Genomic DNA, 25,650 nt, shown 5'->3' on the forward strand with positions numbered 1-25,650 from the left:
CCTGGGAATTAGGTTTTATTTCTTGCATATAAAAGATATAAGCAACTTAAACTTTAATGCAGAAGAAAATAAATGAAAACATTAAAATTAATTATTCAAATTTAATCTGCTGCTCAGTTTTCCAGAGACCTGTAAATTTCATTTTAGGGTGGCACTTTATGCCATTTAGGCAATGTGGTCTTTAAAACTGAAATAGGGACTCTGTGAGGAGCTTTCTGGACAATTTGATCATCTGTCACTTTGTGTTGTGTCGTTGCATTATTTCACAGACTAAAGGGAAGAACATAAAAAGAAACTCAATGCCATGGCTCTAAAAAGGCATTGCTGTTAAAACACAAATCTCCTCAGTGAATGGCACTTGATTTTAATTGTTTTGTATCAGGGATTAAAATGAAAAGACATCAATTAGTTCATCACACCAACTTTAGGACCACATTGCTGTAGGAGCTATTTAGGAGGATTTTTACTTCTCAAGAACTGCCATTAACTGACACATTATACAAAATGTTGGGGGTTTTTTATTATTTTTTGAGGTTTTTTTACAGAAAAGTCAATATCCAGGAGAAACAATGCCGACTTCAACCAGAGGAAAAAGCTAGCTAGTTAGTGAATGTTCACAAATGGCTTTTTCCCTCCAATTTGAGTCAAATCTAAGTTCTCTTGTAGGCACCATAAAAAAAAAAAAAAATTAAAGAAGAGCACAGAAATAGTGGGTTTGGTACGCAGTTTGAAGCATTTGTCACAATATAAGAATTAAATGGTGGCACAGGAGAGTCACAGTGGCAGGTTTATACAAATGAAAGAAATATATTCACACTAAGAGTTCGCTCTGGTAGTGATAGTCCATACCAGCAGCCACCTATAGACTCTGTGAATTTACAAATTTTATGCTTTCTGCACCTCCTTTTCTTCTCTATATTCCCCATTAGGGAATAATAAGAAACTGCCTGTTGTGGATAAACGGTGTGCAACTGGAACCAGAGGGTTTCAAAAGTCAGATTTTAGGGGTTGGTTTTACACAGAGCAGGAGAGACCAGAGAAACTCTGACAAGCAATTTTGTGGCTGTGAGAAGAAGGTTTGTGTCCTAGGGGAGACAGGACATGATGTGATCGAGTAATTACAGGAAGAAACCCATTGGAAATTAATAAAGGGGGAGAACACACAATGCTCAAGAAATTTCCTTACCTGAAAATGAATGAAAAATGCCTAAAATGCTTCTGTATGTGCATGTGTGTATATATATATATATATATATATATATATATATATATATATATATATATATATGTGTGTGTGTGTGTGTGTGTGTGTGTGTGTGTGTGAAAAATGAATGAAAAATGCCTAAAATGCCTCTGTGTGCACATGTATATACTTTGCCTTTCGGATGTGGGGGACTTTTTTTGTTTGTTTTTGGGGATTTGTCTGGGTTTTGGGTGTTTTTTGGTTTTGTTCCTGTTTTTGATTTCTGTGCACGTGTGTAGCCTGGCAACCAAAATAGTTTTCCCCACTGAGCTTGCATAACTCCATTTACTCAGGGATAAAGTCAAAAAGACTGATTTATGGATGTTACTCTAGGTTTATAGAGCTTTCAGGTTAATTTCGGCAGGATCATGTCCTGAAACTGTTGCTCTGGTTTACCATGGGATGTTTCCTGGAAAAAGATAACTTTGATGTGATTCTTTACTGTGCACGGGTGTGTCTGCATTTTTCCTAAACCCCCTTAGGCAAATATAAGCAAGTCACTGGCACTCCACCTCTCAAGTCTCACTTAAAGGAGGCCAAAAAAAAAAAATCACCACTCTCTGGGAGACAAAAAATAAGCACACTGTTGTCTCCATTGAATCTGCTGAGCTGACATGGCTACTTTTTGTTAGGCACCTACCTTTAACCAAAATAAAGGGTCTACCCAAATTTGTCATGCAGTATTTTTAGTTGAAGTAATTTTAATATAAATATCCAACAGGTTTGGGGGTTTTTTTCCCAATATTATTGGGCTAATAATCTGAAATACGTCCCTCCACATGTATTTCAATTCTACAAATGTCATTGTGCCAGCATGCCCTGAAGTTAACATAACTCCTTTTCCAGTCAGCCCTCAGGAAAATGAGAAAATCCTGGGGGCTGGCAGTGAGGGCAGCCTGATTGTGTGGACAGATAACATGGAGCACTTGGGATTTTGCTTTTAGCAGCTCAGCTGGTTTCATCCATATCACTGAGCTGAAAAGTTCCCTCAGGCACTGGCAGGTGGACAAGGAGGGTGATAAGTACCTGGTGTCTGCCAAGGAGCTTCCTTATATCTCATAAATCCTCCATGTGCATGCATTCCTCTTTTGATTCCTGCATTTTTCATCTCAAGCACTCTGCAGTATTTCCCGTTTTATGGCTGACATACCTTCACCATGGAATGAATCACCTACATGGCAATTAAGCACGTAGCCAGGAGAACGACAAATTTTATGTTATTACCTAATAATAATTGCTTCATTATCAGTATTTCTAACCCCTTAAATTACCATTATGTGTGTTTGGTGTCAAGTGATCCTCACAATATTCTTTCTGCTATGCAGTAAAATTGCACAGAGGAGCTTACACTCCATGAAAGAATTGAAAATTTCTGTGTAGATGGACAGAAAATAGTTTTTCACAGAAGAATTTTGGAGAGTTACAATCGAATAGATTTTGGGGAGTTAAAATCTAATAATCAATTAGATTTTAAAAGTACTGACAGCTGCTTTGATTTATACAAATGGCAATAGTTTTCAGCCTGGTTTAAATACATAATTGGAGAACAGACAAAATGCTGGTAGCAAAATATGTACAAAAAACTTAATTTACTGTAACATCCAAACATAGTTTTGGCACATTGATGGGTAAGTAACCAAGGCATAGATCATAATTGGCTCTGTCCACTACAGATGTTAGCAGGGTGAAAAAACAAAAATTTAAAATGTGAGTGCAACAAGAGCCTCAATTTTTGCTGCAAGAACTCTCAGGAGTCTCTTGCTGGTAACAGAGGGTGAAAGATTTTGCACCCTGGTCGAGGTGAAAGCACTTTGTGTTGGCTTTCAGCAAGTAACAAAAATGAGTGATTTAGGCTAAAAAGTGGTGAGGGAACCCTGGATGCTTGGCACTGCACCATAGCAATAAAAACTGCTGCAGCTGCTGTGACGGAACATTACAGGGAGCCCAAGAGGCACCAGGAAACTGGCATGGAAATGAGAACCTGTCCCCCCAAAAAAGAACAAGCAGGTGTTTCTCTGTTGTCTGTTCTTGTTACCACCTGAAGGAGGAGGAATTTTGCCTGTGAGATATACTTTCCTAGGTCTGGTTTTTATTTTTCCCCCTGTGGTGGTTTAATTTGTACAGCAGATCAATGGATATTGCGTGGGTGATGCAAGTTAGTGCTTGAAGGAATGATTAGATACCCTATTTTAGAACTCAATGTTTTTGTCAGATTTATTTTTTTGCCAATTGTTGTACAGGTTTCCAAATTAGCACATATGTTCCAAAAGGTACATTTTTACTGATTTCACAGAATCCCAGACTGATTTGGGCTGGGAAGGACCTTAAAGCCCACTCCATTTCCACCCCGTGCCATGGCAGGGACACCTCCCACTATCCCAGGGTGCTCCAAGCCCCAAATTCCAACACTGCCAGGGATCCAAGGGCAGCCACAGCTTCTCTGGGCAAAAAAAAATGATGTCAATTATAGATTACATATATACATTGACAAATAACTTCAAATATTTTTTTTAAAAAGCCAAAATACTTGTCAAAATATTTAACCTTTCACAGTGAGACCGTCAGTGCATTTGCATTTTATTTTTGCTGAGTTTTTATGCACACTTAAGATGAAGTATGCTGCAAGACCTAATGAGCTGTTCTTGATTAGCTGCATCACAAGGGGTGAAGTGGTGACTTGTTTTTGCAGGATCCATCTGAAGCCTCACATGGTGTTCAAACCCATTGATCTGAAGCAGCACGTTAGATTGGATGTTCTATAGCAGTCATGCACTGGTCACCCTGCCAGAATAAAAATTAAACCAGAATTACCCAGGGGTGGTAATGTTGTCACTAATGGTGTCTGTATTTCTTTTCGAATTCATGGGGAGATTTTGCTCAATAGCTGTAATCCACACCTTTGCACTGCTGTCTACTGTGCCAAAATTGTGGGATTTAGTGAGCTGATAAGGGTATCCTGAGGTGCATATTGATTTTATAATAGAAGTGTCTCACTTCCAAGACAAAAAAGGGCAGAATCTTTTAAACACTTTTGCAATTAAAAGTATCACTGGTACCAGACTCATGTTAACTTAAAAATTCAGTCAGTCACACTACAGAAATGTCCAATATAGCCTACCTGCCTGGAAAAATAATTCAAATAAAGATAACTGTGCTGTCTTAAAACAGCAGCAGCCTGAGTTGTGTTGTCAACATCCTGATTTAATTTTCTTGTGGATGTTTCATCCCCTGAAAACAAGCAGAGGTTTGCATTTACACATCTTTGCCACCTCTCCTCCTGCCTCCCATGGTTTCACCAGATTTGGAGGTGCAGGACTTGTCAAAACTCTAATATTCTGCATCCATATGCATTTAGAATTTATATGTCAAGAAAGAACCAAATTATGAGGCTAGAGAAGCTTGAGCATTAACTCAAATTTAATGTCAGGGAAACCAATTACAGAGTGTTGCATGATAACTGCTCTCTCTTTTGTATTTGTTACTGTAATGACCAAATGCAGTTTTATGTATTTAATCCCTGGCTGTGTCAACACATTCCTAACCTGTATTTAAATTCAGGTGGGTGCTTGAAGTAATCAGCTGTCTGTGGGATGGTTTATGGTGGTGAACATGCTATGAGTTACATTTTAAGCAGTAAGCCAAAAATAATGAACAGCACTTTTTAAATACTTTCATTTAGGAAGTAGTGAGCTGGTTTTATGCTTCAGTGGAGTAAAAAAAAAAAATCACAGAGTTTAATTTTTAAGATAAGTAAGCAGATTACAAGATGGATGAAGAAGTCTAGGTGACTGCACGGCTACCTTCCAGTAGTAAATCAGTTTTGGAAACAAATTATGAAACAAATAGTCTGATGAGAATACTCCTAACTGAGCAGCTGTGAGAAGCTTAGCCTTCATATTTTTTGCCTGCCACTGGTGGTGTAGCTGCTGCAACAGCTCCCAGCATCGTTCCAGGCAGTGGAACGAGAGACAGGCAAGGCTAATCTGTGTGCTCGTGGGAACTGAGAGAGCAAGACACAACACTTTCCCCTCTGGAGCCCACCAAAGCCACACTAATTTAAGATCAAAGGCAGAAGAACTTCTGTGTCTCACGGTTCCTTGCATCAGTTTGTGGGAAAGAGTCAACCTGAAACATGGGTGACCTACCTATAGTTTTTGGGTTTTTTTAGTGTTGCTATTTCTATTTAGCCATGGATTAAATTGCAATTTCTCGGGATGGTCCGGCAACACATCAGCTGTGTACATACATAGCTATGAATTATTTGCATGCAGAGATACCCTTGAAACAAGAGTGGTACAATTTAGTGCAGATAAAATTATCAGCATTTAGGAAGGGAAAAAAACCATATGTGGCATTGCTTCATATCGATTTGATACTCTGTTTAGAAAAGGCTTGGCTCCTGAAGGAGTTTGTGCAGATAAAAATATACATTGCAGAGCTCTACATTAAGTGGTACATAAAAAATACTGGCAAGTCCCATCTCATTTATTTTAATTCAGTGCTTTCTCCTCAGAAAGGTTAGTCCCATATTTCTCCGGGATCATTACATTTCATCTGCTGTGCAGAAATAAGCCTGACTTCCTCTGATATGCAGCCTGAGACACCATAAACAAATAAAACACACTGTTCCATATGCAGAGCCCTCCTTTCTGTCGCAGTGGCAAATTTAAGACACACGTGACTTAAGTGTAGCAAAGAACTTGTAGCAAAGAACAGCTTAAAGGCTTTTTCAGTGCCCAGTAAAACTTCATTTGTCTTGTTTTGACCCAAAATATTTTTGTTGATTTTTCAGAAAAGCCGGCATACTGGTTAGTAAGGGTAAGTGCATGTAAAAATGGTGCAGGAAGCAATGGTAAAGTTTTTTAGATTATTGTGGGCTATTCCTACAATATTCTAAAAAAATATTTGAGGGAGCATTGATGTGTATAACAAATAACATATCACTTGCATGCATCAGTGAGGAGAGACAAGGTTTGCAGAGAAAATGGATATTCCATATGGGGCCAGCTGACAGGTTTGCTGCCATCAACAGGAAGATCACATCCTTAATTTCCCCTACTCTCAGGAAACACTGAAATATTTCTGGTTGCCAGTGGGGTAGTGAAGGCCTACAGAAGGAAACATCAACCTCAGATTAAATAAAAATTATGTCAATAAAAGTTTTAATGTTTCACACGGGGTTTTTTTGAAAATCATTAGGGAATTGATATCACTGAATATGTCCTTGGCGCTAAAATAAAAGTTCTCAAGCTGTGGGTGTGAGCTCTTTCTTATAGATGCCTCAGATACAACAGCCACAGCATCCCCCATACTTTTATTTTCATTTTTTACTTATATCACCTGCATTGCATCTCCTGGTCTTTGATTTCCTCTTCTCCAAGAAATTCACTTTTCCTGCTTGTGTGCAGCAATGTTTTTCTTTTTGAAATTTGCTTCTAATTCCCCCTAATTGCAGCTGAATTTATTGAAAATAAATTTACACCTCTCTAGAGAGCATACAAATCCCTATATATTTCTTCCTGGCATGGGGGAACAGAGTGCTGTGGTAAGGGCTGGTATCAGTATGCAAAGAACTCAGAATTTTAAAGGAAAATAAAATTAGGAAATATTTGGGGAAGAATGCACATGTAAACTCAACAGTGACTTGACAGATCAGGACAACCATTAGGAAAAAATTACCTGTGTTTTAAGTATGTTTGTTTGAATATGTGTAAGTACATATTCCTCTGTGTGTGTGCAAATCTTCAGATGATATAGAAATAGATAATATAGATATAAATTATGGGGATTTTTGAAGAAATTTAGAATGGGTTAGAGATGGGATCTCTGAGTCTTTTAGATTATGTGGTTTATTTTTCTTATCTTCTGTATAGTCAGGAAGGGTGAGTTCAGTTCACCTCTTCACTGCATAGCTCAGAAAGTCACAAGACCTTTAGTTACAAGATTTTTTAAGTATTTATTGACCAATAAAACACTTTCAATAAGGATATTTATGTTTTTGACCTAATCCTCAAATATTTTGTTTTATGGACCCATGCTACAGTGTAAGCTTTTTTAGCCAGTCATGTTATGACATAAACTTACAGGTCTGTATCCTAAAGTTCTTGTTTACCTTTGTAACTACTTTTATTTTTTCTAGATCTTAAACTCTAAAACTCTAAACTTTCTTCTTCTTAATGTGTCTCTGCTATAAGCTGTAAATCCACGTTCTCACTTCTAGCACCTCAGTTTGGGAGCCTTTTCCAATGTCCTAGATCAAATCCTGGGTTTAAATCTAAGCTTTAGCTTACAGGCCCAAAGTTTTGAGAATTCCTGGTATTTCAGATTCCAACAATAAATGATAGAGAGAGAGAGAGAGAAAAAGATAACAATAGAGATGATGATAGAAATAGAGACAGACATAGCTGTAAAAGTAGAGATAGAAACAGAGACAGAGATAGATGATACAGATTAGAAATAAACATGACTATTCCTATAACAAAATAACATTTTTTTTGACCACAAAGGACTTCCAGAACACAATTGAGGCCCCTCCAAATCTCCAAATGTACTGAAAGAGTTCCCTCATTCAAATCTGCATTTCTCTTCCAAAACTTTGTGCAACAAATTCTGCCTGGGTTTTCCATCCACCCTGCATGAGTAATTGGTGTGGCACCAGGGGTGCATTCTGCTCCTTGGTACCATGCAAACCTCTGATGTTTCTTCACCCTGAAGCCACTTATGGAATCTCCACAGGGTTCCCCTCCCACCCAGAGCTGTCCAGAGCTGGAGCCAGCTCACAGCTCTCTGAAATAAAAGCTCTTTCAGGACCCTGCAGGTGTTGAGACTCCAGTTGGCTCCCAGGCAATCAAAATATATCCAGGCTTCTGCTTTCAGATAATTCCACTGCCACCCCAGCCAGTGGGGGCTTTCTGTGAGGTGTCCCAGGAAAACGGAAGGGATTACGTGGTTTGTTGGGGTTTTTTTTTGTTGTTTTGTTTTGTTTTGTTTTGTTTTGTTCTGTTGTGGTCGTTGTTGTTTCATTCCTAAAAAAACATTGCCCATTTCAAACTCGTGTTGCTCAGGCAAGCAAAATGCATCTCCTTTTTCTTGAAGGTCCTTTTTGGCAGTTGAATGTGAAATTAAAAAATGGAACTAAGGAATGCAGGAGAGATAAATTTAAAAGCCTGAATGCTGGTCTCTGTTTTAGCCTCTGATATTTATGCTCTTGTGCACCAGCAGGACGTGGAATCATGGAATCATATAATGGTTTAGATTGGATGGGACCCTAAATCCCACCCAGTGCCACCATGTCAGGGACACCTCGCAGTGTCCCAGTGTCCAGCCAGGGATGCAGGGGCAGCCCCAGCTGCTCTGGGCACCCTGTGCCAGGGCCTGCCCACCCTGCCAGGGAACAATTCCTAATTCCCTAAATCCCGTCCAGCCCTCTGACAGTGGAAAATCATTCCCCCCTGGCACTGCTGATCCTTCCAAAAAGCCCCTTTCCTGCCCTTCAAGTATCTCTTTCAAATCAAAGTTCAAAATTTGCAGCCATCATGTGATCATCATCTCAACCTCTACAATAAACTACTCAATGTAAAACGTAATATCAGCATCCATACAGCCTGATTGCATTTGTAGTTCTGGAAATACAGGTAAAATATTGCCATGCTTGTGTTTGTTGTGAATTTAGGATATTTTTACTTAAGCCAAAGTGCCACAAGTACACCCACTGCTGTGAGCAAGCTACCTGCTTTCTACTAAGAAAATCAATGCTTTTGATAGTAGAATTTTTTTTCCCAGTCTGCCCTGTTGCTCTTCATAATACAGACCATATTCCATGGAGAGGCACAAGGTATTTCTAAATCAAGTGTTTAAAGAATCAGGGAATCACTTAGGTTGGAAAAGAGCTCTCGGATCACTGAGTCCAACTGTTCCCCCAGCACTGCCAAGGCCACCACTGGCCCATGTCCCCAGGAGTCACATCCAAATGGCTTTTAAATCTCTCCAGGGTTGGGGGACCCACCAGGGCAGCCCTTTCAGTGAAGAAATTTGTCAGCATACCCAATATAAACCTCCCCTGCCATAAAAATCAAAAATATCTGCAGGAAAAGCTTCCTCTGCCTCATGAGTGTCTTTGCAGCTTTGAGAAATGGAATAAAAAAACTGGAATATCTCACCCAGAAGTCCTGGGGGATGATCTGTGCCTTGGGGTGAGACCTGTGATATAAAAAGGTCAAGTTCACTGAGTTTGTAACTCCTTGTGAACTCAGGATCTCTGATACCCATATGCCTAAAGCCAAGTTTGGTTTCTGGTTTTATTGGGTTTTTTTGTTTTTTTTTTTTTTTTTTCTGGAGGTTGTGGGAATAACTACCCTGGTACTTGTTCAGGAGGTTAATGAGCCCTTTTTGTGTGCGTTTTTGGCTAAAATGAAGGCACTTTCATCCCAGATGAAATGCAGTGCAGGGCTGGCTCTGAGCAGAATATTCTCCCTCACTTCCACAAAGCCTTGAAGTCTGGTTAGTTTAAGGTGACATCTGGGGAAAACACAGCAGTTTTGTTCCCCCTAGGTGTACCCTGGGCAGGTGGTTAAAGGCAAGGCTGGTGGCAAGGCATTTCTGCAAAGACTTGTTGGGAATCAGTCAGTGAGGAAAAATATTAAAGATGATGCTGCTCAAAATATATAAATTTTCTATTAGCCCCCATGCTTTTTTTTTTTTTAATGCAGTTTTTTGTGAGAAAAGCAAACATTTTCGCCATCAGATACCGCAGCAAATTTTAAAAATATGACTTTCTCTGAGTCACCTGACATAAGCACAATAATCTGCTGCAAGACACAAATTACTGCTGATTTGTGTTATAGTAATAGGGGTCTATTTTCAGCTGCCTACAGAGCAAATCCTCAGGGAACAGTTCACTCCATGGAACTGCAATGCATGAGTGAGAAACACCTACTTACAGGCAGTGGAGAAAATATAACTTTTTATTTGAATTCTTGATGGAAAATGCATCTGCAAAAAGAAGCCAAAGATATTTTATTTCTGTCTTCCTGACAATGTAGTTTCTTGCTTTCTGGTGGAAGTTAATTTTCATTGACACATGGTTTTATATAGAATTTCTGCTGCAGCATGCAATTGGTAGATAGTCAAGTTTATTTCTCTGATTTGTACACCTAAAGCAATTTTTTTAACCCTTGTAGTAAGGCAGTGGATGTGTCACTTCCCACGTGTTCAAAGTTGACTGAAAAATTCTGGGTTTCAAAATTGTGTTTCACTGTGAAATTTGCTTTCCAAAGCAGTGCAGACACTCTGATGGTAAACACTGGGTTTTGGTAAACCAGACTTATACCCACCTGACAGAGCAAGGGCTGCAGGAGCTCTTTAAGAGATTAATCTTTGTGAAAGGAGCACAAGGGAAAAACAAAGCAAAACAAAAAAATAGGCAAGAAATATCTGATGGATCTACAAGGAAAACACATTGCCCAGAGCTGAAAATATGTTCTTTTCAGGTTTCTTATGCTGTGATTTCACAGACTTCTCCATGTGCTGGCGTTCAAAACTTTTAAGATTTAGACTTTGTTAATAATTTATCACCTCCTGTCTCTGTGCTGTTTCATGGCAAAGCAGAGTTCCCTCTCTGTGCTCTTCTTTGTTAGCTGGACCAGATGTCAGCAGGGGTTGTGTGGGTCTATGCAAATATAGAATTTGCAAATATTTTTCTTTCAGATATTACTTTCTTTGGGATCCAGCCCTGCTGACTGTAAGAAACAGTTTTACACTTTTTACACTTTTCCAGCCACAGCTGTGCATTTCTCTTTTACTTTATCTTTGATTCAAGAAAATCTTCATATTTTCATCTTTTTCAAAAATATTGGTTGCAGTTAATTTTGGCCTAAGTACTGCTAGTGAAGTTTGGAATATATCTTTAAATAAGAAACATTTTCACTAACCTGCTCAGCAAGAAAATGGCCTATAATTTGTTTCTATCTAAATCTTTATTAAGTCAATTGAAGAAAGCAGCGAGCAAGATGTTGGGAACCTATGTATAGTTATTTATACTAGAAATAGTGGTATTATTTAATACTTTTAACCTATTCACAACAGGATTTTAAATCTCCACTCAAAGATTAGGCCTTTAAGACTCATTGAGTGCATTCTGTGTGTTCCAGGAAGGCTTATGGAGGTTTTATGTGCAGGAACCTACTCATGGTTGTGTTTGAGTTGAGAAAAACACAACCTCCTTTTTTCTTTTTTCTCCTTTCCTTTCCTTTCCTTTCCTTTCCTTTCCTTTCCTTTCCTTTCCTTTCCTTTCCTTTCCTTTCCTTTCCTTTCCTTTCCTTTCCTTTCCTTTCCTTTCCTTGAAATTTCCTTGAAATTTCCTTTCCTTTCCTTGAAATTTCCTTTCCTTGAAATTTCCTTTCCTTTCCTTGAAATTTCCTTTCCTTTCCTTTCCTTGAAATTTCCTTTCCTTTCCTTTCTTTTCCTTTCCTTTCCTTGAAATTTCCTTTCCTTGAAATTTCCTTTCCTTTCCTTGAAATTTCCTTTCCTTTCCTTTCCTTGAAATTTCCTTGAAATTTCCTTTCCTTTCCTTGAAATTTCCTTTCCTTGAAATTTCCTTGAAATCTCCTTTCCTTTCTTTTTCTTTTTCTTTTCATCTTTTTTTTCCCTATAACCCAGGAAGTCATTAATCCAGTACTCTTTTTGGGGGAACCATCACTTTAGGTATTTTTCTTCAGCCTCGGTCAGCCAGATCCTAACTTTCAACTTTATAAGAAAAATTTAAAGACTCTGCTCTATGTTGAATGGAAGGCTGAGATGGGTGTATTTATCTTATTTATGTCTCTGCATTCCTTTCATGCTTCCACCTGGGTTAGCGTGCAAACAGTGAATAAATTGTAAAAAAATGAAAAAAATATTTTTTAAAAAGTTAGTGTTGAGCGCTGATAGGAGTTTTAGGGGTCATTCACAGAAATTTTGTCATTTCCATAAGGAAGATGTCTCTACTGAGGCATAGGCAGAGGCATTAATTCCAAAATAGACAAAACTTCAACCACCACACTCCATGGCCACCTCCAGTTTTCTGTGTAAATTTCTCTTTCAAACTTAGAAGAGTATAAATAAGTCTAGTAAATAGTTTGTCTGCATTGATTTGCCCTGTTGCTTATGCAGTAAAAAATCAGAGCTCTTTTGATAAATTATTTAACAGTACAAAGGATGGAATAGCTGTCATTTTTATTTTTAAAAAATCTTGTTACAATTGAGGTGCTTTCTTATTTATATGAAAAGTCATGGACAACATTCTAGGTGAAAATCCAGCATTTTCAAATTTGCTGCTAAATTTAAAATATTTTGACAGTCATATTTTTACTTTTGGCATTCATATTTCAACTTTCAGGCCTGTTCTTCTGAAAATGAAAGAACTTAATATATAATTTTGAAATCTCTTCTATAGAAATTTCACTCCACCATTAAAAGGATCAACCTTTTAATTATATGAAAAGTGACATTCACATTGCAGAGAAAAAATCAAATTTTAAAAGTGTTAAAAAAATCAATTTTTTTAACACTTCTGTATACAAAAGGTCTGGTTGCAGACAGGCTTTAGTTAATATTTAATTTAATGTAAGGCATTTTGAATTGGCTGCTGCTGTGTCTGTGGGTTCTGGTTTAAAATTTGGTTTTAAACTGTTTGAGAGTTGATTTAATCCAAGTTTCTTGTTGAAAATTTTTACGATTCATCCCAGGCAATCATTTTTTATGGAACCTCCATTATGTAGGCTTAAGGATAGAATACATATATGTTAAAAATGGTACAAGTTACTCAGCTGTTACTTTTCTCTGGAATTTGGAAGTCCATTCTCATGGCCCAACTTTTTAACCCCTGGGAACTAAAAGTGAACCTGAACCCAGCAGACCTAATGGACAAGATATAGATCAGCTCCTTCAAAAGCAAAATACTTCACTTTTTATCTCAGAATATTTATGGGGTTTTTTTTATGTCTGGGGGCATTTGTTTGTTTGCTAGTTTTGGGAGGACCTAGCGGGTTTGGTTGGTTTGTTGCATTTTTGAGGGTTTTTTTCACTTCTGACAGGAGATAGAGATTTGTTTATTTCTTTTTTTAACATTGGGGAACATGAAAATATTTTCCCACCTAGCTGAAGGCCTAAACAAACAAAAACAACAACCAGGTAAATAATGAACTTCCATATTACCACCATTAATTTTAATTTTATAAACAAAATGAGCTGCTTGTGTGTTAGATGAGCCCGTTTATGATCCCAACACTTTTTGCAAAATTATTTATCAGTCTTGCCATAAAAGCTGTTGTCTCATCCTCTCTGCTGAAAGCCAAGCAGTTGTGATATTTCACTTGTAGGGAAGTGTCAGAACCCAGGAAATTCCTCTGCCTGCCCTGGAGGGCTCCAGCCCTTGCCCAGGGGGCTCAGAGACCTTGGCACAGAGCCCAAGACCCCTGTGCCTTTGATCTTGACCCATGGGAAAACAATTACCAAGCTTTATATGAAGAATTACAAGTCAAAAGAGTTTAAGTAAAATGATAGTGAATTTATCACGGGGTGAAAAATAGATTTTTGGGGGTTTTTAGAATGGGGGTTTGGGAGGCAAGATGGGGGAATCTGGGTGTGTCCAGCCTTTCTCCTCCTTCTTCTTGGCCTCCATCTTCTGCTGCGATGTTGGCATTTTTAGATTGGTTTAGAGTAGAAGCTCACTGTCTAACAGAGGTGATGGGTATTGGGAAGTTATGGTAAATAATAAACACGTGGTTTTTAGTATAAAAAGATAACACCATCCAAGGACGGGCAGTGTGCCTCAGCCCGACCTGCTGAAGAGACCTCAGCGGGTCGGAGAAAGAATGTTATAGATAAGAAACAATAAACAACCCTGAGAACAAGAATAGAAGAGTTCTGACTCCTTCTTCGACTGCCAGGCTGGGAAAGCAGAAGAGTTTTTCTCTTCCCAGGTGTTGCATCACCAGCCTTTGATTTCCACCTAAAACCCACAATGCGCCAAAACCCCAAGAAAAACACAAGCAAAGACCCACATGTTTCTCATGGCTGCCTCTGCAAGTGTTGCTGTGACACATTAACTCCCCCAGACCCCACATTTCTACCAAGTGCCATTCTGAAACTCGTGGTTAAACACTCCCTTCTTCCTGGCCAAGGCTTTCAGCAGAGCATTAATCCCCAAAATCAGCCGTGGCGTCGCGGGGGCTTTGCAAAGCCGAGGAAATAAACCCGTGCCAGATCAAAGCTCAGTCCCAGGGTTGGGTCTGTCCTGCCAGGAGAGAGCCCAGGCTTGTTTTGACCAGAGGTCTATTTACCAAGCTCTGCAACAGGGGCTCCAGGGTGTCCTTTTGACTAATAGCAGATAATCTTTCCTGTGTCCTGCAGAATGAAGATTAATAGACCTTCTAATTGCATTCAGGAAAGTATATTATGAGATTATTGCCTTGAAGTGACAAGGCATTCAGCCTAAAAGGGAAGAGAAATCTGATTTCTTCTGTAAACCTGGAAAAATACTTCTCTGGCTAAAACACCCAAAGCTGTCTTCTACAATATAGTGCACCCATTTTATATTTTTGTGCTGGGCGTAACAGTGTATCATAGGGGGGAATAAAAGCTTGCCTTAACATTTCAGAGGACAGCACACACACATACACAAAAAATTTTAAAAAATGACAAATAAAACCCAAAAAAACCCAACCAACCAAAAAAAACCAACAAAACCAAACCAAAACAAAAACAACCCAGCTTGCTGCTGTTGTTTTCAAAATCTAATACCACAATTTTGTCATTTTTTGTCATTTTTAGTGTATAGCTACAGCAGCACTGCTGTATGGAAAAGGTTATGCATAATAATCCCTGCTGACAGATGGGCAAAGTCATTCTTAGAAACAATGGCTGAGTGATGCTGTCTTGGCTACGTTTCCTACAAAAATAAGAATTATGCAGCCAGAGCTTTTAAACACAAGGAGAAACTTCCAGCCTTAACCCCACTTATCTTCTAGGCAGACTTAGCTTTGCTTACAGGCAGGTTTTCGTTAGTGTTTCAACAGTTCAGTAGTTATATTAATTATTAGTCACTTTGCAGTATCTGGTGTGCAAGCTTATCTTCACTCTGCTCATCGATCTGTAGCCCCGATACTCATACATTATTGAGACATTTTTATGTGCTCCAGAAAATATTTGCAACATTATTAATTACCCGAGGGGGGGGCGGGGGGAAGCAACCAGGTAAATAATGGACTTCCATATTACCGCCATTAATTTTCATTTTAAAAACAAAATGAGCTGCTTGTGTGTAGATTATGATCCCAACACTTTGTAAAAAGGTATTTATCAGCCCTGCCGCAAGAGCTGTTGTCTCATCCTCTCTGCTGAAAGCCAAGCAGAAGTTGTGATATTTCATTTGCAGGGAAGAGTTTTTGTCTTCCCAGGCATTGCAACGCCAGCCTTTGGTTTCCATTTAAAACCCATAATGTTCCAAAAACCCAAGAAAAACATAATTCTCCTGGCTGCCTTTGCAAATGTTGCTATGAGATGTAAGCTTCCCTAGAGCTCACATTTCTATCAAGTGCCATTCTGAAATTCATGGTTAAATACACGAATTTCCTTCTTCCTCTGCTTATATTTCAAATTTTCTTCTCTGTATTTTGCTGCTGTTTAACTCACTCCAGCACCTGAGATTCCCAGCAATGCTCTTTAACAGAAAACTGAGGAATCTCCACTGGGACGGAACACTGGCATGCAGGGATTCTTACTGATGCATTTCCTGATCAACTTGAGATATATTTTAATGAAATAAAAAGAGGCAACAATCATACTTACTCTTCTCTGTATCAACACTCTGTCTTACTCTTCTCTATATCTGGAACAACCCTATCATCTCAACATAATTTTAAAGTTAAAAGTAACACAAGCAGAAATGCAAATAGTCAGTATTTTAATTTTTTTCAAGTGTGTAATTGTTCTTCTCTGTGCTATATTTTCACCCCCAACAAATTTGATCAAAAGTTCTCACAATCATTATTGTAAGTTCAGCAAGAACTCCAGATTACCTCTTCCAGAAATAAAGCTACTTCACATTATCATACAGGATTATGCAATTTTTTTTGCAATTTTTGCCTTCCTGGCTATTGTAAAAAGAACTGAACGTAAATTAAATTTCTTTTCTCATTCCCTTGTCTATTTCTGTCCATAAATAGGTGCTGAGACTGCTAGCAGCAGTGCTCAGCTGAGGAGCTTCACAGAAAAGCAGCACAACACAGAGTCAGTGTGCTGTGTCGTGACCATATTCATATTTTTATTCTCCCTGCTTCATTTTAATGGCTAATTTTTGTTCTGCCCTTGGCTTTCCCACAAGAATTCCAAGTGATTGACCTCACAAAGGACAGTGCCCCAGATTTTATCAGCTCTTGGAGTGCACTAAAGCAGCTCAAAGGCTTCTCCAAGCTCCGCCAGATGTCTAAGCCCGCTTAATCACTGGTAATTTAATGGGCTATTTTTAAATATCCTGGCATCCTCAAGGGCTGATGGGCTCTGAGTGTCCCACAGCAGAGAGACAGACGTTTTATTAGTGCTTTCTTGGCTGTTGGTAACTAATTCAGCCAACTGTGTCATCTCTTCAGAAATCCTCTAATCATGATTACAGCGAGAATATCCCGTGCACAGATGTGAAATACCCAGTGGTAGGAGAAAAAGTTATGGATTTAATCATCACTGATGTTATCGTCTCAAAACTCTGCATTTTCTTTTACTTCAGACCTTAAAATACCTGGTGCTGACATTTCCCTTGCGAGTGATCCCTGATAAGTTCTGAGATTAATCCAGATCTGTGAGATTCATTCTGGTTTGCAGGATCAGGAGGAAAACAGAATTACCTCATGTGTGCTGTGGGCACAGGATTTACCAAGGTGCTGACACAACCACAGCACATCATCTGCCTTAAAGGACCCAACATTTCCTTCTTCTTTTTTTTCTTCCTTTTTTCTTCCTTTTTTTTTTTTTTAATATCTAATTTTTGAAATACCAGTGAAATGAGATTATTCACAGCCTATTAAATTGTAGTTATGAAAAGCTGGCCTGCAGTAAATAGATACTGCTCTGAAAATGTCCAAATAGTTGATCAAATACACCTGTTTTATCTCATTTTTTACTGAAATGCTGAAAAAATATTACAGTAATTTAGCTGGGTTTTTTCCTCCTTTTCCAGTAATAGCTCTATAACAGGGAATATTAAGTATGTAAATTGGGAAGGATTCACACAATCTGTATTTTTTAAGAAGTAATGGCTACTTAAGAAGTTGCTGGTGGAAATAAAGCAAGTTTTCAGCCTGGTTGTGGGTTTCACTCCAAAATTTTCAACAGAATGGCCTGGGAGGTATTTTTGATGGCCCATGGACATTACAAAGAACAGGCCTCACCCTCCAATTTATCACTTTTAAATTGTACTGGAGACAGCTGATGGCACATGGAATTCTTCCTGACCTGTTTCTTCACTGCAGTTACTGCAGCCATAAAGTCATTCAGAGGGAAAAGCAATTAAGAGCAATAAGAAAATAAGACCAGTATTTATTATCTTAGCCCAGAGGACTACAGGCATTAAAAATATAGCGACACAGTGTTAAAATCATGTTGGAGGTGTAAGCTCAAGCGAAAAAGAAGACAGCAAAGAAAAAAAATCCACATTTTTAAAGGAGAAAAAGAGTGACTCTCCTGTCTTATTTTATTTGAAAGCAACCCATCTCCAGCTAGGTTTGAGAAGAAGTTTAATTTTAAACATATGGCAGCTGGAATAGCTAATACATACCCAATTAAATGAAAAACTTTTTATTTTATTTCTTTTTTTTTTTTTTTTTGCCTAGGAAGCATGAAAATCCTGTATAGTGGAATATTGATCAAAATGCTAAAAACTGCTGCTTTCTCTTAAGTTATTATGGTTTCTTCTAGAGCAATTCATTTTCTGTCATAATTTTATTTTTTTTCACGTTACAGTATTAGCTATTTACCCTAATAATACATATTTAAGAGACTACGCAATAAAACTTCTCTGGTATGGAAGATGCTGTGATGAAAATTAGATTTCTCTACAAAGAGCATCTAGTTGCTCAGTTGGTTTTTTTCCCCATAACAGTTTTTAGATCCAATTGGTCATGATGGATTATAATTTGGGCTTGGTTTGAGGTTTGGGTTTTTTGTGGGTTTAATATTTAGGCTTTAGGAAAAAAAAATCCTGAAATGCTGAGTTTCAGTTTTCAAAACAGAGAGCTGCTGGTGAGATGTTTTTAGAAACATTCAGATGTTGCACATCTGCAGCAAGCATAGCGTACCGGCACTAATTTTCCTTTACATCCAGATTTTGGGCATGGAGGAGAGTGCAGAGCACCTTCCTCTGATGCAATAAAATGAGGAGAGCTGCGTTTCTGCCTTTGTGCTGGGGACAGGACTGCAATCCTGCCCCTCCTTTTCTTAAGGTACAGGTAACAGCTCTGTCTGTGCCAGCTCACCCTGGAGAAATCAAGGGAGTCATGAGGTCTTAAATAAAGAGTAAATAACTTGTCCTGAGACTGTTATTTACTCTTCATTTATTTACTTGGAAAGCACATTGGTCGGGTTTGGTGTCCAACCATGAGTTGCAGCCATTATCTTAAGCATCCCAAAATAACCTGAGGCCTCACTGTGATACCAGGATATTTAACAGCCTGGTCTGAACTTTGGTGAATTAGCAGCTGGAGACAATTGTGGCCTTTTTTTTTCAGTCTCTCTTAAGGGTAAGAACTGCCCCCACCTTGGCAGTGCCTCCCTCCAGTTGTCATATTCGTTGGATCCAGGTTTCTTTATTTCTGATCCCAGTGATTTTCTATTTGCCAAGTGGATTGAGGTCGCCCAGCATTCATGAGTGTTATCTGATGAGTGATTAAAACACAAAAAAAACCCAAAAAAACCCAAAAAAAAAACCCAAACAAACAAACAAACAGAAACAAAAACACACAGAAAAACCAAAACAAAAACCCACCACCAACAACAAAAAAATGAACAAAAAAACCCCAAAACAAAACAAAACAAAAAACCCACAAAAAACCCAACAACAACAACAAAAACAAAAACCCACAACAAAAATACCCAAAAAAAACCCCAGAAAAACTGAAACAACAAAAATAATAAAGCACAGTGTACAGGATCACAAAGGCAAATAAAATAAAACCTGCGAGAAAAAATGGCATGTCTAAATTTACAAGAAAACTGAACATAGGATTGGCTCTGCTGGGAACAGAACCACAATGTCTGCGTAAAGACAGGACTTAACTGAACATTTTAAACACTCCTGAAATGATGAACAGCTGAAAGTCACAGTGAGGCATTTCACCATCATCTTCACCGTGAAACAGAGCCTGGCACTCCCTGCATCCTGGGGGTTCTTTCCCCTCCTTTGAACACTGCCAGGTTGATGAGGAGTGTGTTATTTCTGAAGACACCTTCACTTTTCATGCACTGCTTCACATGATGGGCTATCCTCACAAACCACGGGTTCCCTTCAGGTTAAATTAAGCCAAAAGATGTGCTGGAAAAGGTGGCCCAGGGTATCTGGAAGTGGGGGCCCTGCAGCCACAGCTGTGCAGACGCCCTGCTCTGTGGTGTCAGTGGTGCAGGTCTGCTCTTGCTCTGCTGTGGTGGCTGTCAGTGTAAATGCTGAATAAATGTGCCTATTTCCCAGTTTCTGGGATTTTGGGCAGCCTGGTTGGGTTTTGCCATGTGTTGGAGAACCAGAGAATGGCCGAGGTTGCAAGGAATCTCTGGTGATCATCCCATGAAGAGCACACCAACACCGCGAGCTGGTGCTGCGCATCCGTGCAAGTGCTCCCTTAGAAACGCTCCACGCTCAGGTGCGCTCATCTTTGTGCTCTCCTTAAATTAATTCTCCTCCAAACCACCCTGAATTTGTCTGTAACATCTGAAACGAGGTGGGAAAAGGGAATAGCTACAGCCCAAGAGGCTTCTTTCAGACACAAGATGCTAAACTGTCTTTTGATCAGCTGCTTGTAGAAATGTACATTAACTGTAGACCATGGTTCTCCTTGTAACCAGCTAATGATCCTCTCAGCTGCAGACTAATTGCCTCTACCTCCTTCTAAACTCTGCTGCACTGAAAAAGCCAGAGTCACATTCTAATCCTGTTAATCACATTCAGCTTTGAAGGGTACACACTGGTTGTGTCTTAATTCAACTTCTCTCCCTGGTAATTTGTTTGATTGCCTGTTACTTGCAAGCTGCACTAACTGAATGAAAGTGTTCTGTGTCCTGATGGGAAGTTATGACTTTCATTTAGGCTGTTTTAGTGCAGATGTTTTACCTAGAAGGTGGTGTAAATTCTCCTCAACTTTCTGCTCTAAAGTAGTTTCAATACAAAGAATGAAAAGCAAGGTAGAAGGTAATGAGGCTACAGAATAAAAGCTGTATTTCTTTAATTTAAATAATGATCTTTTTTGCCTGAAGACTTTTCATCTGCTTATGAATAAATAAGTAAATTAGATGCTAAAATATGAGACAGAAATGCTGGTGCTATATCCTGTATTCTCCTTCATCTCCAGCAATATGTGTTGTCTGTATTGTCAAGACCTAAGGAGAGTCTATTTATTCATTATTTCTTTTTTCACATTTTTTTTTTCAAAAAAAAAGCCCACACACACATATTCTACACAGTTCTATATAAGTCTTATTGAAAAAAAAAAAAACTGAGCAAAGCCAAATTACCTTCCAGCTTCCCACATAATTTTCTGAACAAGAGTGCAAGGCCACTGGATATGTCCTATAAGCACAAAACAATCATTACCAGGACATTTTTATTAACACTGGATGTATGTGATAATAAAGATTTATTGTGATTCTACCTTTGGAATCCCCTGAATCTTAATGAGAATTTTTTTTTTCTCCCTGTTCTGAATTTCAATGAGGAGTACTCTGGGTGTCATGGCCATGTTAAATATTTGTGAAATCCTCTCAGCTCACTTTCAACATTTTAAAAATAAACAACTGGTTTTGTGGATGCATTTTTTCAAGCTAACAGGAGAGACATTGATTTTTAGTATAAGAAGCATTCTCTGCTAAAAAGAGGTTGCACTTGTAAAATGCTAATGTCAAAATTATTTATAAAGAGAATCTAAAGTTGACTCTGAAATGTTTAGTTCAAAAGCTGCCTGAAAGTGGGGACCAATTAGTGATTCCTTACCAGTTCAGTCTCTTTAAGACTATTCATTTGGACTCCAAAATATTTGGAAGCAAGGTCTGGAGACCTGGTGTTTATTAATTCATTAAAGACTTGTGCTAATTAGCAGTGCTCATTTTCCCAGGGGCCCACTTAGGCTGTGGAACCCAGCTCCCCTGCACTCCTTACAGAACAGAAAAGTCCCTTCAAGCCATCCATGAAAGCTTCCAAAGCAGGATCCTGCTCTGATTGAGTCCCTCTCTCTCTCCCCATTGAACAAAAAGAACACAGTTTTGCCTCCCAGGAACATCCTGGGGTGCCACTGGCAATAAATGATGGCAATAAATTAGTTCACCCCGGCAGAACCAAAATTCTTGAGCCATCTGCAGACCCTGACATTTCCCCTCACTGTTTTGGTGTCTCAGTATTGAACTTTTTAAGTCGTTCCTTTCCTTAAAAGGATTTACTATTGTTGTTTGCTACTCTTTGCTCCAATGTTGGGATCTCCAGGCTTCCTTTGTTTGATTGCTCTAAACAGTATTCCATTCTTAAAAATAAACAGTGAATTTTGCCTCTTCTATTCTTACACTTTTCAGTTGTTTTCTTCCTTCTGTTCTCACAGAATCCCAGGATGGTCTGAAGGGTTGGGAGGGACCTTAAATCCCATCCAGTGCCACCCCTGCCGTGGCAGGGACACCTCTCACCATCCCAGGCTGCTCCAATCCCTGTCCAGCCTGGCCTGGGACACAAATCCAAACCCCAATTTCCATCTTTCAAAGGCACTGACCAGGACCAGCTGACTTCTCAAGCTCGTTTGTTTCTGTTTCTCTCCTCATTATTAATTTCTTATGCTCCACAGCACATCTGTTCTTCTCCCCAGCCCCACATTCCATCCAACATGAGTTTGCTCAGGGGGTCCTCAGCTTCCTAAAGATCCAGCACTGGATCTTCAGCATTTCATCAGCCAGAGATTCTTTATTTCTTCACTTTCTAATTTCTTCTTTTTTTTCTGTAAAAACATGTCCATCAACCCGCTCCTGGAGTTCAGCACTCCTCTCACTTCACTGTAATATTTTTACTCTGAGTCTCTCTTGCCTGATTTAAGGGACAATTTTAAAAATGCCGGCTGCTTCACAGCCATTTATTGTTTGAAATAAATCCACCTTTTCTTTTATTTCTTCTTTACTGGCTCGCCACATTGCTGGAGGACACAGAACGAAACCTCAGTTACACTCTCAAATTTCAAGAAAATATCAGTTTTGATAGGGAGTTCAACTCCTTCATTCTGCCTCTGAAATTACATTATTAGGTCAATTTACTTTTGCTACTGCATTCTCTTTCTTGATCATTTTAATCCAAGGCATCTGGCCCAAATCTGTTACATTCAGTGTTGGGTTCTGGTTCACAAAGAACTGAGCACAGGCATGCTGACTCATGTGGAAACCACTTGAAAGCTCAGATTTTATTAGGCTTTAAGACTCCTGCCTTGCATTTTTAAAAAGCATTGTGCTGAGATTATAAAATAAAAAAAAAAATCAAAAAAAATCAAGAAATGAGAAACTTTGAGCTTTTCAGGTAGAAAAAGAAAGAAAGGAGTAAAGTGAGAAGGAATTTCAGGAGGAAAAGGAGCATGATAGCTTAAAATGTCTTAAGAGCCTTACTAAAGCATGGGCTCAAGAACTGAGAAGGAAATGGAAAGGCACTTGGGGAATCAGCCATGTACTCTGAGTATTAGGAGCACATGGGAATATTTTTTAGCTGTAGATCATTCCCACTGTAAATTAACCAGGTTTTTTTGGGTGCCATGTATGACAGCACAATGGAGAAAGGTGTGAGATCATTCCACGTTGTGCCGTTAGGTGGTACCAAAAAATAAATTTTAAAATAAATAAATAAAAAGGGGGGGAAAAAGGGAAATTAGAGCTTGGAGAAGTAAATTATTATCCATGGTGTCAGCACACAGTGGGAGGACCAAAGCTGCACCATTTTGCTTTGGTGTGTTGCAAAACCACGCTGGAAACAGAAAGTGTTCTAATTATATTCTCCTCTGTTTTTTTTTGATTTTTTTTTTAATTTATTTTTGGTGGGGGGCTTGATGGGCTTTTAAAATTTGTTTTGCTTTTTGGGGGTTTTTTGGGTGCTTGTTGGGTTTTTGTTTTGTTTTGGGTTTTTTGGGGGGGTTTTGGGTTTTTTTTGGGGGGGGGCGCTTGGGGTTTTTTTGGTTTTGGGGTTTTTTTGGTTGGTTGGTTGTTCGTTTCTGATTTTTTTTTTTTTTTTTAAATTTTTAACTGTTCTTTTCAGATTGACCTGCTCATCCCTACAAAGATCACTGGGATAATCACCCAAGGAGCAAAAGATTTTGGGCACGTGCAGTTCGTGGGGTCCTACAAGCTTGCTTACAGCAATGATGGGGAGCACTGGAAAATATACCAGGATGAAAAGCAGAAGAAGGACAAGGTAAAGCAAAGAGAAAAATCAGTGTTTTGGTTGTGATGACGCCACCGATGAGGGCCTGTGGATTATTTTCTTGGGTTCCAATATCCAGGGGATGGCACATGGGGGAGTCAGGGTGAATAAAAGTCACAAATCACAATGACATTCACACCTACCAGTGCCGTGCACCTGATTTAATGCGGTTAAATACATAAAACTTTACAGTTCTCCATTAATCACAGCTATTCCTTCATTTAACCCTAGAGCAGAAGGTGTATAAATAGCAGGTAATTTGTATATTTCAAAAAAAAAAAAAGTGTTTCAGTGCATTTTTTGGTGAGTAGGGACTACTTTCAGTGATTTCCTGTGAAGCACATCCTTGTTACCCAGCCATTTTGGACAGGGTTTTTTGGGGGTTTTTTGGGTTTTTTGGGTTTTTTTTCTGGAAATTAATGGCTAGGGTTTCAAATACTCACTGAAAATATTATTTTTATTATGCTATAAAATAAATAAGAAACATTAAAAAAAGTTTCACGACTTCCTCTGCAAATGTTTGAGAGGCATAGGGAAAGTATAGGTTTGCTGATTGATTTACCTGGAAGCATTTAACTTTTCTCTTGTTATTCATTATACCTTTCCTTTAAACTGTGTAACACTTTTATGCTGCAAATACCTGAATTTCATAATCACCTGTTAAGAAAAATATTACAGCATATGCATCGCCTAGGGAAATGTTAACCAAGATGACAAAATGTGAATTATTTATTAAATGTCATAGTAGGGTTCTGTCTGATTGAAACAAAAGATGGATTTATTGAAATACCAGATGGCTGATGTGTCTGATAACATCTCAAATCTGTGTATTCAGGGTGATAAATGATCAGGCTCCCACTTATATTTCTCAGTATAAATAAAAATTCTTTGGGAAATAAACTGATATATTCCTCACGTAAGTCAATTAAATTACTTTTCTTTCAAACAGTGAGAAAACTTTTGATATGCATTGAAATGAGCTGTGTGAGCGCAGGGAGACCTAATGATGAGGGGTTAGACACCTGCAGCTGCCACATTTCACAGATTTTAACTGATTGATTGAAGGTCATTGATTAGGGGAATGTGTTATTAGTGGATTGAGTATTTATGTGTAATATATATCCTAAATTTCAGCATTGAGTATTTGCATGGCTGTGTGTCTGTGTCTGCATTGTCAGGCCCTGCCATCCAGACTTTGAAGTCCTGAAACCCAAATGTCCCTCACTGGCTCTAGCCCAAACTGGGACTTTTTTTCCCTAAAGGATTTTAGGTAGTGAAAACCAAATCTGTTAGTTTAGCCACCTGGCTCAGAAGATTCTTACACCAATGATTTTTTTTTTTAATTTTTTTTTTTTTTTTGATTATGGATGTGTTTGGTATAACTGGCTGTCAGATAAAAATTGGAAGCAAACAGCTCACCTTAGGCAGGCATATCACAAATATATTCAACTTAAGTGACAGGTGGTGGCTTCAGTACTTTGTACACATCCTATTTCAAATCCCTGGCATTTAAAAAGAGAGGGGAAAGTGAAATAAATGTTCTCTCCAAGCCAAACTTGTGCCTGCATTCATTTTATTACAAAGGAGAACACGGGTTGGAGCCCCTGGTGATAACACAGTCACAGCAAAACTAAAAGAAAATGCACTCTGACTTAAAGGACTGTTCCAGTCTGCATTTGTTTGTACCATTGGCCAAAGCAATTAAATTGCTTTTGCCTTCTTCAGCAGATGGACTGTTAAT

At 38.6% G+C, this 25,650-nt stretch overlaps 1 protein-coding gene across 2 annotated transcripts in view; it reads left to right on the plus strand.

The window, feature by feature from the left end:
- The window catches only part of EDIL3 (EGF like repeats and discoidin domains 3), a 242,941-nt gene that overhangs the window by 203,768 nt on the left and 13,523 nt on the right, over positions 1-25,650 (plus strand). For both annotated transcript variants that reach the window (XM_071455127.1, XM_071455128.1), the window contains one exon: positions 23,745-23,900. In XM_071455127.1, the coding sequence (XP_071311228.1) occupies positions 23,745-23,900 (156 nt within the window). The remainder of the gene's footprint in view (positions 1-23,744; positions 23,901-25,650) is intronic.

Source organism: Agelaius tricolor, unplaced genomic scaffold (assembly GCF_023055355.1).
Source record: "Agelaius tricolor isolate 1412-34295 unplaced genomic scaffold, bAgeTri1.0.p SCAF_44, whole genome shotgun sequence".
Taxonomy (NCBI): domain Eukaryota; kingdom Metazoa; phylum Chordata; class Aves; order Passeriformes; family Icteridae; genus Agelaius; species Agelaius tricolor.